This window comes from Notamacropus eugenii, chromosome 3 (genome assembly GCF_028372415.1).
Source record: "Notamacropus eugenii isolate mMacEug1 chromosome 3, mMacEug1.pri_v2, whole genome shotgun sequence".
In the NCBI taxonomy this organism is placed as follows: domain Eukaryota; kingdom Metazoa; phylum Chordata; class Mammalia; order Diprotodontia; family Macropodidae; genus Notamacropus; species Notamacropus eugenii.
Genome location: NC_092874.1, coordinates 27,582,523 through 27,595,007, shown reverse-complemented (window position 1 = coordinate 27,595,007; position 12,485 = coordinate 27,582,523). Strand labels below are relative to the sequence as shown.

Below are 12,485 nucleotides of genomic sequence, written 5' to 3'. Positions count from 1 at the left end.
TTCCCTCATTCTGCACCTCGAGCATCGTTCCCCTGTGCCCTCCACAGAGAATCAATGAGGACATCATGGGAAAGGGAATGTTCCCCACCCCACCCCATCGCACTGTAGTTAATACCAAGAGGAGCTGTTGCTATATATAGAAGACTGTACCTTTTTAATTTCGGATTTCAGGTTACAAGGATTGCTCTGCTGGCTGAAGAGGGATTTCTTGAATCTCTCAATAACCCTTCTTTTCAAATTGTGGTGCAGAGCAGGAGGGAGCTGCAGGAAACGAGAAAACAATGATCATGACCCCACTGAGACCACTGCTGAGAAGCCTTGGAGGTCCTCTGGATGGAAAGGCTGATGTTGAACAGCATTCAAATTGGAATCTGAATTTATTTCTTAAGACTATGGGCTAATGATATAATTTTTTGTGCTATAGCCCTGAGTGTATGTCTTGTGTCTATATGTGTGCATATACACACACATATCTGTGCATATGTATATGCACACACACCTACTTTCTATATTTATTCTACATACCATAGTATATATCCATATATTTCTCATATATTGCACTACACTCTGTATGCTGCAAATAAACATATATAATATGTACGTGTATATGTACATATATATATATATACATATAATAAAGAGTTTCTACACTTAAAAGACTGATTTTATTTGCCTCTCACTTTTCATTTTTATCAGTACAATGTGGCCATCTGCCATGGCCAAACAGGTTACGTTCCTCGTTATTACTCAAATACCACATTCCATCTCTTATCTCCAAACCTTTGAACTAACCATGCCCCGGTCTTGGAAAGGTCTTCCTTCTCACCTTCTTCTCAGGATCCCTAACTTCCTTCAAAGTTCAGCTCAAATGTCACTCCTTACATGAAGGCTTTACGGATCCTCATGTCTTTTCCCCAAAAGTATTACTTTGCATTTATTTTGTATATATTTATACATGTACACACTGTCCCTCCCAGTCCGTTGAACTGTAAGTTCTTACGTCCGTTGAACATAAGATCTTTGAAGGCCAATATTGTTTCATTTCAGTCTTTGTATCCCTAGCACCTAGTACAGGGCTTAATGAATGTTTACTCATCAATTTTCATACTATCCAAATGGGTCTTGACTAAGTTCACCCAAAAACTAATTTACATGCAGAGCTCCATCATCAAGGCACAAGGCGATGTTCCATGCTTACTGAGAGCTAGACACCATGGCAAGGGATAAAATGGGAACCATTTTAGGGGCCAGAAAATGGGATCAAAGGATTTGGAACTTGAGGGGTTAAGCTGGGTGGCCTCTGGGAGGCTCCAGCTCAAGATCTACAATCTAATCAATAAAGAAATTAAGTTTCGGACTAGGGAAACAACTTTCCCAGAATTGCTCAGGAAGCAAGTAGTGGAAACTAGAATTTGAACGGATGTCCTTGAATGGGTTCCAAACACTAGAGTATGAAGATGCCTCTGGACTAACAAAGAAGCTGGTGTAATAAAGGAGGAGGGCTCCTCCATCAGAACTGCAGGAGAGGATAGACAGCTGGTGTACCTAGGATAGAGAGACAGGGACATGTTGAGCTGGTGAGGACAGTCAGTATATGGGAGAGCCCCCATCAGATGATCTTGATTTTTTTGTAAAGAAATCAGCTCAAGGTCTCAATATGATGACTACAGGTAAGGTATTTAGAGTCATAGCCCCATCAAAGGAAAAAAGATGCTACAGCCTAATAGGAAATAAATGAAAACACCAGCACTGCTAAAACATGGCCTCCTCAGATCAGCACAGGTTCTTCCTTGTACCAAAAAAAGAAAAAGAAGAAGAAACTCAGACCGTGCCATTGCACCCTTTCTCCTATTCCCTGTCAGAGCCGATGAGTATATGTTGTTCCTAGAAAGAGCAAAATAGACTTACCGTCTCCATCTTATGACCACCAGTCACTCTCCCAAATCCTTACAATCTGCCTTCTGCCCCCACTGCTCTATTGAAAACATCACTCTCTCCCCCTCCTCGTTGTTAAGGAACATACTCTATCACACTCTCAAGTGATAATTCGTAGTAACAGCAATCCATCCATAAACATTTATGAAGTGTCTGCTATGTGCCGGGCACTGCGCTAAGCTCTGAGGATACAAAACAAGGCAAAGACAGGCCCTGCCCTCAGAAAGCTAACACTCTAACCGGGAGACAGCAGATACACCCAGGGGTACAAAGGATGCTTCAGACAAGATTGCATCATCATCATTACGTTCTTTCACGGCTGAAATCTTTGAACATGATATCCACACACATTAACTTACTGCCTCATTTCCCAATCCCTTTTCAACCTCTTGCAATCTGGGGTCCAGCCTTACCATTTAGCTGAAACTGCTCTCTCCTATGGTCTTTGGCTTTGTTTTTCAGTTCTTATCCTGTGGCATATAACAGAGCTGACCCACCATTCTTGGCAAAGATCCTGGAGTGGTTTGCCATTTTCTCCTCCAGTTCATTTTATAAAGAAACTGAGGCAGACAGGGTTAAATGACTTGCCCAGGGTCACAGGTAGGAAGTGTCTGAGGCCAGACGTGAACTCAGGAAGATGAGGCTTCCTGACTCCAGGCCTCCACTGCATCACTTGGCTGCCCCTCCATTCTCTCTTACTTTTATGAAAAAACAACAAACTCCTCTACTTCGCTTTCACAGTCTGGCTTCAGTGGACTTTCCAGGCCTTTTCACCCCATATTTTATCCCCTCCTGTACTCTGACCTTCTGCTCATTCTGCCTCCCTGCTGTGCTCTCTCCCACATGACATCCATCTTCCATGTGCCTTTGCAGTTTATCCCCATGCTTGGAAAGTGATTCTTCCTCACTTCCCTCCTGAAGAATCATTAAGATCCACCAAAGACCTCTCCTGACCCCACTAGCTGCTAGTATCCTCCCTATGGAAAATATAAACAGCCAAGTAGGCTGGGTGGAGCACTGTGGTGGAGTCAGACTTTTAGTGGCTGGGTAACCCTGGACCAAAAACTTCAACCTTCTTCAGCTGTAAATTGAGGTAATGAGAGTACCTGCCTCATGGGGTTGTGAGATCAAATATTATAAAACATATTCGTAAAAGTGTTCTGCAAACTACAAAGCACAAAACAGTTATTGCTGTTTCCTTTGTACATTTTGTTTCCCTCATATACCGTAAATTCTACGAGGGCAGGAACTAGGACATTTTTCTTTCATATGCCTAGCACCTAGCATAGTGCCTGGCATACAGCAGGTACTTAATTATTGTTCTTGGTGCTGTCAAATGGTTCGACATCAGGAATAAAAAGGATTTTATTAATGGATGTGACATTAAATAAGAATCATCAACATCTCCTTTGCCACTGCCCCCTAAGGACCACAGGATTTTTCCATCTGACTTGAAATCGAAGCTTCCCCCTTATTCAATGGCAGCCCCTTGAGAGCAGGGATTTTCTTCCTTTTCTATTTATTTCCCCAGTGCTCACCATAATGCTTTGCAGCCACTAGGTGTTCAATAAATGTTTCTTGAGAAAATTCAGCAAGCATTTATTGAGCAAAGGAACAAATAAAAAAAAATGGTCTTGTGACATCTTATCTACATCTCCCACACTTTGACCTGGGTAATCTTCAAATGTACTACGATGACCATGTCATTCTACAACCCAAAACTTTCAGTAGATTCCCATTGTCCACCACAGCATTTTGCCTGGATTTTACACTAATCTCACTTGCCCTTGCTTCACAGTGTTCTGTCTTGAGGTTGGTTTTTTTTAAAATTTTTTGCACATTTGTCCTTATTTGAATTACACTTGAGAATAAGATCTGTGTCATACAATACAGGCATTTGGTAAATGTTTGTTTAAACTGAAGTGAACTGAGTTATGATTTAAAAAAAATGGTAGAAACATGAAGAGGAAGAAAGGAGGTGGTAGGGAAGAGTCTGTCCCAGATAGTCTTAGTAAACTCTGCAAAGCCTGCTAGACAATTCCTTATGCCAAAAATCAGATTTGTCACCAACTTAGAAGAAGTTTGTTAATTGCCTAGGATGGTCTTGAAATATATGTATATATGCATGTATATATATATATACACATATATATATGAAAAGAGAGAGAAATATGTATAATCAGCCATTTTATATATATATGGAACATTCATAATTCAGGAATGTATTACTTGGGAATCATCTTCTCATTACCACTCCTTCCAGAGGGAATGTTTCCAATACTAGCTTTCAGTCATCAGGTGATAAATTCAAATTAGCTTGGAACTCCCAAATATAATTATAATGGGAAACTTCGAACTAACTCAGGTCTGCACTTACTACTTACATCAGGCTGAAAATAACTTTATACATATAAACACCCTCTTCAGTCCAATTAAGATTTATACAGAGGGCAAGAGTAGAACGCAATTTTATTACAATTTACACAATTTTTGAATGACGCTAGCACTTATGTGACACTTCAAGGTTTACAAAACACTTTATGAATTTGACTCTTACAACAGCCCTAAGAAGCAGATGCTATTTTTATCCACAATTTATAGAGAAAGAAATTGATGCTGACAAAGGTTATGGGATTTATCCAAGGTCACAAGCTATTAAGGATGTGAAGCAAATCTGAACTTGGATCTCCTTGACTTCAAGTTCAGCTTATCCACTGCCAGTCCATCAACATGGGCTGCATCCCATCTTTAAATTTCCCAGGTAAGTTTTTACATTATCCACTAACCAAAAACTCAGGCTACAGTTTGAACAATCATCTGCGAGACTGCCCTTGTCTATAACAGAGCGTTTTAAGAATAATACTAACTGTATGATTTCTAACTTTTGCCTGCCTTGGAAATGCATGCAAGGGAACCAAGTGAGTGAGTGTGGATAGATCAGCATGAACTCCTAACTGTTAGAAAGAAAGTCAAAGTATGGATATTCTGACAGCAGAACGATAGACCCTAGTGTGATTTTCATTGAACGCAGAATGTGAATGTAAGGATATTAGCATCCATTTAGTCCAACACATTCATGAAAGTACGTTCATTAGAATATACCCAATGAGTGTCAACCATCAAGGCAGCCCATTCCAATTTGGCGGGGGGGGGGGGGGAGGGGGGCGCGTTGTTTGTTTAATCATTTTTCAGTCGTGTCTGACTCTTCATGACCCCATTTGGGGTTTTCTTGCCAAAGATCCTGGAGTGGTTTACCATTTTCTTCTCCAGCTCATTTTACAGATAAGGAAACTGAGGCAAACAGGGTTAAGTGACACACTAGGGCTAGTAAGTGTCTGAGGCTGGATTTGAACTCAGAAGAATGAGTCTTCCTGACTCTAGGACCAGCTCTCCACCCACTGCTTCTCCATTCCACTTTGGGACACCTCACATCATTAGGCATATTTACCACCTCTGATAAAGCCTAAATTTCTCCTACTTCTGCCCTCTGGGATAAAACAGAAAAATTCTCATCCCTTCCCCAAATGACAGCCCTTCAAATAACTGAGCACAGATATCGTGGTGCCTAAAGTCTTCTCTCTCCCAGGTTCAACATACCCATTTCCTTCAAACAATTCTCATACAATGTGGACTTGAGGCCCTTCATATCCTTCATCTTGACATTTTCTATACATTGAACATTCATATTTCAGGAATGTATTACTTGGGAATCATCTTCTCCTTAAAGGGGAGATACTAATACTAATTCCAATACTGACACCAAGCAGCTTGACACCATCCAGCTTATCAATGCACTTTTTTTAAACCATGGCTCTCAGAACTGATCCTAACACATCATCTGAGCTAGGATGATGGCACAGTACCTTAGTACCATCACCTTCCTCTTCCTGGAAGCTCATGTCTCAGCCTCAGATTGCCTTAGCTGTTTGTCTGCCATATCACCCTGCAGATCCATTAAAATCCCCAGATCTTTTGCAGAACAATTGTTGCCTCCCTACGCTTCCCCCTATTACAGTTATGAAGTTGACTTTTGGTACCCAAATGCAAGACTTTACATTTATCTCTTATGAATATTAATACCTTATCAGACTTAGCCCAATGATCTACTCTGTCAAGATCCTTTCAGATCCTAATTCTGTTATCTAAGGTGTTAGTTTTCTTCCTGGCCTTGTGTCATCTGCTAATTCTAAATCAGTCATAAAAATATGGAACATCACAGGGTCAAGCCCAGATCCTCAAGGTACTCTTGAAAATTCCAACTATTTTAACCTTAAGCAACTACTGTGACTCCTCTTTGAGTCTGGCCATCCAACGAGCTCTGTAATCACAGCCTATAAAGGATGGAGGATATCGTGTTCTTAGCTACTGGTAATTTTGTCAGGTCTGCTTCTGTTTTTTTGCTGTTTTGTATTTTATTCCCCTGCTTGGATAAAAACAGTAATCGTCATACAAATGAGCTTTGGCTGAATTGATCTCTGCAGGCAGTTTTCTTCTAGACAGCTGGAAGTTTTGAAAGCAGCTGCATATTTAAATATTGTTATTTTAAGAACATTTATTGAAACAAAAATCCTAGCCATCCCTGTTTTAAAGCAAGGTGCCTGCACTGACTGAACGGCTCACTCCCCGGAAAGGTCCCTGCCCTAATGGAGAAACAATTCACACCAGACGCTGTGTGAGCTCCAACACAGGTTCTGGTTTCCAGCAAGTGAAATTATCAGCCAGCTCCACTCTTAGCTTGCCAGCCTAAGATGCCATTTCAGTTCTCACGAAAATAGATGTCAAATCACCGAAGACAGGGTAAGGAAGTTAACATCCTGCCTTTTAAAATAGTTGCTTTTACATTATTTGCACAGAGCCAACCAACTCGTTTCCATGGAAACTGCATCGAAAAGGCCCCAGCCGCCAAAAGCCAGAAATCTCCCTTGAATGTTTCATCTGGAGGTTGTCAATCGCTCTCTGTACCTGCAACTTTGAGTGATGGCCTCGGTCTAAGTCTCCCAGAGTTCAGGCTTGGAAATACCTCCATAAAAAGAAATCTGGCTGGGGTCACTCTGGTTTATATCTGCCAGGGTAACAGATGTAACACTATCAAGGACAGACAACTCTCGATTCTGATCCAGGCAATTAAGGCCACGGCTGATACAGAACTGCAATTTCAGACTTGGCTTCGCTGTCGTACTTTAAAAGCCCCTACTTTGTTGAGCACCGTAGGTTAAAGTCCCCAAGAGGGATATCATTTCCTCCCATGTACAATGTTATAAACTTTGAATTATTCTGCAAATATATTTTTTAATCAAAAAACTTAGAGCAATGAGTTCCATCTTGCCAGGGAGTGAGGAATTATTTGTTAACCCATGGTAGCTTAAGAGCCCAAACGAAGGTTACTTATAAAAGTTTTACTTTTACCTTAATAATATCTGGAAAACAGATAAAGAGACCTAATAGCTCCATAATAAAAATTCTTTACTGCATATAAATTAGCATGGCAAGCACAAAGAAACTATATATAAATTTAAAAACATATTTTTATTCCACATAATCCTCAGGAGTGCAAGGAGCTAGTAAGGTTATTTCCATTAAAATAAAGTTAAAGCTTATTTTTAATCTAGAATTCACCATCTATTTAATGGAAATCCTTTTGAAATAGAAAATAATGCTTGGATATTGATCAAAGGCAACTGCTGCATTACAGTAAGGCCTTATTTATCTTATTGCATCCCTTATTGTATTTTATCCCTTCCAAGTAAGTGAAGTTTTCAGGTAACTGAAGCTTAATGGAATAAGCATTTATTAAGCACCTACTAGGTGTCAGGTACCACACTAAACACTTTACAAATATTATCTCATTGGAACTCAAACTCTTATAAAAGTGAATGTTGAAAACTATCTTCACACATAATTGGAAAAAATAAAATACTATTAAGTAGGAAAAAACCCAAATATTATCCTAAGGGATTCTCACAACAATCCTGGAAGGTAGGTGCTGTTTTACCTCCATTTTCAGTTGAGGAAACTGAAGCAGATAGAGATTGAGTAAATTATATAGGATCTCAAGCTAGTGAGTAGGGCCAGATTTGAACTTAGGTATTCTTGACCTGGGGCCCAGTGCTCTAGCCACTAGCTGCCTGCTGGACTTGAGTTGGGAAGCTCTCTAAGCACCAAAGCTTTTTATTTCGGTCATTGTTATGGGTATAGTTCTAAATAATGTGTATAATTCTAAATTTAGGATTCTGAACTCTAAGTGTGTGTCATACGCTTTCCTGCCCTCACACACAGAGTAACCAAACAGCTTCTGTGTTCCTGATGGTGTGAGAGGATCATTATTGCTCTATGCTAGCAGACAAGCAGTCTGGCACAATGTAGAGAGACAGCCTCCACACCACTGGCTGTGGGGACCCTAAGCAAATCACTTCAGTCTCCCTCTGCTCCAGGAAACTCTCTGAGATTCCAAATGGCAGAGAGGTGCCAACCTCCTACTGGTGTTCCCAGGCTGAGAACGAAGAGTGAAGCCCCCCAGTGAGTCCAAAGTGGGATTTCTGTGCCAGGAGGAAGCCTCTGTTTTGTAGAAGACATAATCTGTCATGCTTCCGAGAGCTTTGTAAAAGCAATGAAATTACTTAATTGTCCAGAAATAAACAATAAAGTATATTTTGAGAGGGAGCATGAGATAGTACAAAGAATGCTGGGCCTGGCATCAGGAGCAATCTGGGCATTGTGTAGAGAGTTGGGTCCAAATACTTCCTTAAACATTTACTAGTTGTGAGACCTGCGCAAATCAATCAACCTCTCAGAGTCTGAGTGTCCTCAGTGTAAAATGTGGGAACTGAACACGATGTCATCAGAGGTCTCCTCCATCTCTAAATCTATAATAATGAGATTTGGGTTCCAATCTTGTCTCCAACACAGATAGGCCATGTGACCCTAGATAAATCACTTAGTTTTTCTGTACCTCAGTTTCCTCATCTATAAAATAAGCATAATTATGCTATAGCACCTATGTAAATGTCATTCTTATTATTACATGACATAAGTGATTGTAATCTATCACAAGTAACTTTTTAACTTACTTTGTAAACATACTGTTTAGCATATGGCAAGCTCTTAGTAAAAGCCTGCTGACTAGACAGTCAAATAATTTGACAGCAAACTGTTCTTATGACTTAAATAACTGATTAATAATACTAAATAACTGATTGCAATTTCAACCACCAACATCCTTTGATAGAAGGTTGTTCCAAAAGTCTTGATGCAACTTTAAGGGCTTAAAGGTTTAAGGCTGCACCAAGACTTCTGGGACACCCCTGTACATTACAAGTATTTGTCTCTGCTTTTATAATAGAGGAAATGATATTTCAAAGCAATTAAATGATTTAAGTTTACATAGCTGCCAAGTGTTACAGCTTCTTTTCCTTTCCTTTCCTCTCTTTTCCTCTCCTCTCCTTTCCTTTCCTTTCCCTTCTTATCCCTCCCTCCCTCTGTCCCTCCCCCCCTCCTTCCTTCCTTCCTTCTGTTCTTCCTTCCGTACTTCCTTTCTTATCTCCCTTAAAACCTTACACCTAACGCACTCTGAAGCCCATGGATTGAGCAACAATGGGTCTCTGCCCAACTTCCACTTAACTGGCTGATTTTGGACCCTCCTGGCTTACAGTGAATGTCAGTAGTAACAGTTTCTCTTCCAAACAACAACCCTGAGGCTCCTGCCCCTCTCAGGGTGATTTATCTATTTTTTTCCTTTCCATTAAAGGGGCCATCCCCCTGACTACTTTTGAAAGAGGCCCATTCATTGAATGGGTACTACCTCACATTAAGTGAGTATCTGAAAAGGCCTTAGTCTAAAAAGCCAAGGTCTCCCATTGCATCCTGGACCCTCTCCAGTCATCCTGATGAATATCTGGTCTTTGGATCCATATGACTCAGAAGGAGAATGTGAGGCTGGTGACCTTGCATAGCCCTCCCTCACTCAAAACAGTCAAGTGCAAGTCACGTCATCATTTCTCTGATGTCATGGTTCTCTTTGAAAACAAAGGACGAACACAACGAGCGTCACAGCTGAGATTCAAACCCAGGTTCCTTACTATAAATCCAATACACATTCTATCATGGTTTAAACAATATGTTATGTACCTTGACAAATATTTAACAACTAGCTTTTTGAAAAAGGAAAAAGAGGGAGGCATGACACATACTTTAGCTTCATCTGAATTATTAAATTTTTCTCCACCACTTTCTAAAGCTTGTGTTTGTTTGTCCTTTGTTTTCGAAGAGGACCATGACAGCAGAGAAATAATGACACGACTTGCACTTGACTCTGTTTTGAGTGAGGGAGGGCTGTGCAGGTCACCAGCCTCACTTTTTCCTACAGAGCCATCTGAATCCAGCAACCAGATATTCAGCTCAGTGGATGCAGTGGCTAGACCTAGAGTTCAGAAATTCATTTCCCTGAGTTCAAATCTGACCTCAGATACTTCTAAAGCTTAGTCAATCAATGGAACAGCAAATCAATCCTGAATTTATAGGATTTGCCTATTTCCAGGGGCCTCAATAACCACACTAAAAATATAACAGTCAGGTCTCCAAAGCCAGCAAGGGCTATGTCCAGCATATCACTGTATGTAAGTATTACCTTTGATTTTACAAGCTATTGCAAATCCCATTCCATGGCAGTCCTAGATTCATGGAAGCCTCTTCGGGATGAGTTGATAGAACACCTTCTCTTTTTGCTTTTCTGGGAACTCAACCCTTTGTGCCAGTCCCACATCCAAGAATCTGAATGGCTAGTCATTTGAAATTCATGCTCTTTCTGTTGCTTTGCCATCAACAACATAAAATAACTCACAGGCTCTCTGCGACCTAGTTACTCACCTGACTCTCTTATCTGTTGGCCAGAAACTGTTTCCCACTAAGCTGAAGTGGAGAGTGAGATAGTAAGAATTCACTGCTCCAAGGCATCCAAAGTCATTTCTTCACCAATATAGCCACCAGCAGACATTGGAGACAAAAGAGCAAGAACAGAAGGGGGCACTTACCTGGGTGATGTAGATAATTTTGTGCAGCTGAATTAGGATTTGCTGAATGGGATCACTGATCTGCCGTACTTTTCTCTGGGATACAGCAATCCCTGCGGAAGCTGGAGAGGATAATGCTACAGTCAGAATAAGACCTCCATTTTGCACTTTCCAAAGTAAATATTGGTGAATGCTACTGTAATAACCAATGGGACTTTGCTGTGTTTAATTCTGGAAAGAACGTATGAAATTGAAGGGAAAACAGCCACTCTCAATTCCCTAGCAAAAGGAAAGTCCTTCAGAATAGTTGCAAGGTTTCACCAGTTGGGAGTACTGATTCCTTTGTCTCTATTGGCCTGACAGCACTTTGTCACTAGAATATTAAATTCTGAAAGCTCACCATTACAATATGCAGAATGAGACACAGACAAAGGAGGAATTAGTCTTGTTTAACTATGAATATCTATTATAATTATTTGGTTTTCTTTTGGGGGGATTAGGAGGGAAAGATAATTTAATTTTTTTTTTAAATTCACCATTCAGTAAAGAGGCTATTTAATTCTTCCTGGGTATTTTTGCCTGTAATTAGTATTTGCTACCATTACTGATGTTCTAAGAATAGCCATGCTTTAGGTACAGAACACAGGTCATTAGAAGGCCTCGTGTCCAACCCTTTTATTTTGGAGATGAAGAAAGTCCTGGAGAGGTTGAACAAAGTTGCCAAAGATGACATGGCTAGCAAGTGTCTCAGGCAGGATTTGAACCTAGGTCATCCTGACTCCATGTCCAGTGCCCTATCCACTTTGAGGCTGGCAGGATTTTCTACTCATCACCCTTCAAGAAATTAAAAATATAACTCTTTATTAAAGTAATTAAAAAGCAATACTAAATAAAACAAGGGATCATGTTATAGATCACTTAAAGAAATGCATGCCTAGGTACAATTAAACACAGTCTTTGCATCTTTACTGTCACAGACTTTTTTCACCTTGTTTTTTTTTTTTCCCAAGGATCAAGTAGAAACTTCTCTTTAATGCACTTCAAATCCTTAGGTTAGAGTCAGACCATTGGTATTAAAATGCCAGCAGACTGCTTTTGATGGTCACTACAATTTCCCTTTCACTCCCCTCTAGACCCTACCAACCTTGTGGCCATTGATGCCTCATTTCTATCACTCTGGCCTTTCCATCAGTCTCTTTCTTTCCTCTATCTTCCATCATTTATGCAGCCCAAACAGTGACAAGATATAGCACATCCATTCTCCCCTGACTCCATCCCACCATGACTCCTGGGAGTGATCCCTTCCTCCCTGAATCCCTCAGTCCTTTCTCTGACCCTGATTATGTACTCAATCCCATTCTAACTTATATAATAGGTATTTGTCTTCATGTCTCCTAAACTTCTGGGGGCAAGTTTTGTGTCATATTATGGTCACCTTTGTAATCTCACCAATGCCCTGCACATGGTTCATACTTAACATGTTGGTGGAAATGAACTGAATAACAGAACACCTTTCTCTTTCATTACCCAATGTTTAGCACAATG

General features: G+C 40.3%; 1 protein-coding gene across 5 annotated transcripts in view; it reads right to left on the bottom strand.

Moving 5' to 3' along the window:
• Nucleotides 1–12,485, bottom strand: part of NEK10 (NIMA related kinase 10) — a 237,154-nt gene that overhangs the window by 21,163 nt on the left and 203,506 nt on the right. For all 5 annotated transcript variants that reach the window (XM_072651141.1, XM_072651143.1, XM_072651142.1 and 2 more), the window contains 2 exons: nucleotides 10,962–11,062; nucleotides 151–261 (listed from right to left, as the gene is read on the bottom strand). In XM_072651141.1, coding sequence (XP_072507242.1) covers nucleotides 151–261; nucleotides 10,962–11,062 — 212 coding nt within the window. The remainder of the gene's footprint in view (nucleotides 1–150; nucleotides 262–10,961; nucleotides 11,063–12,485) is intronic.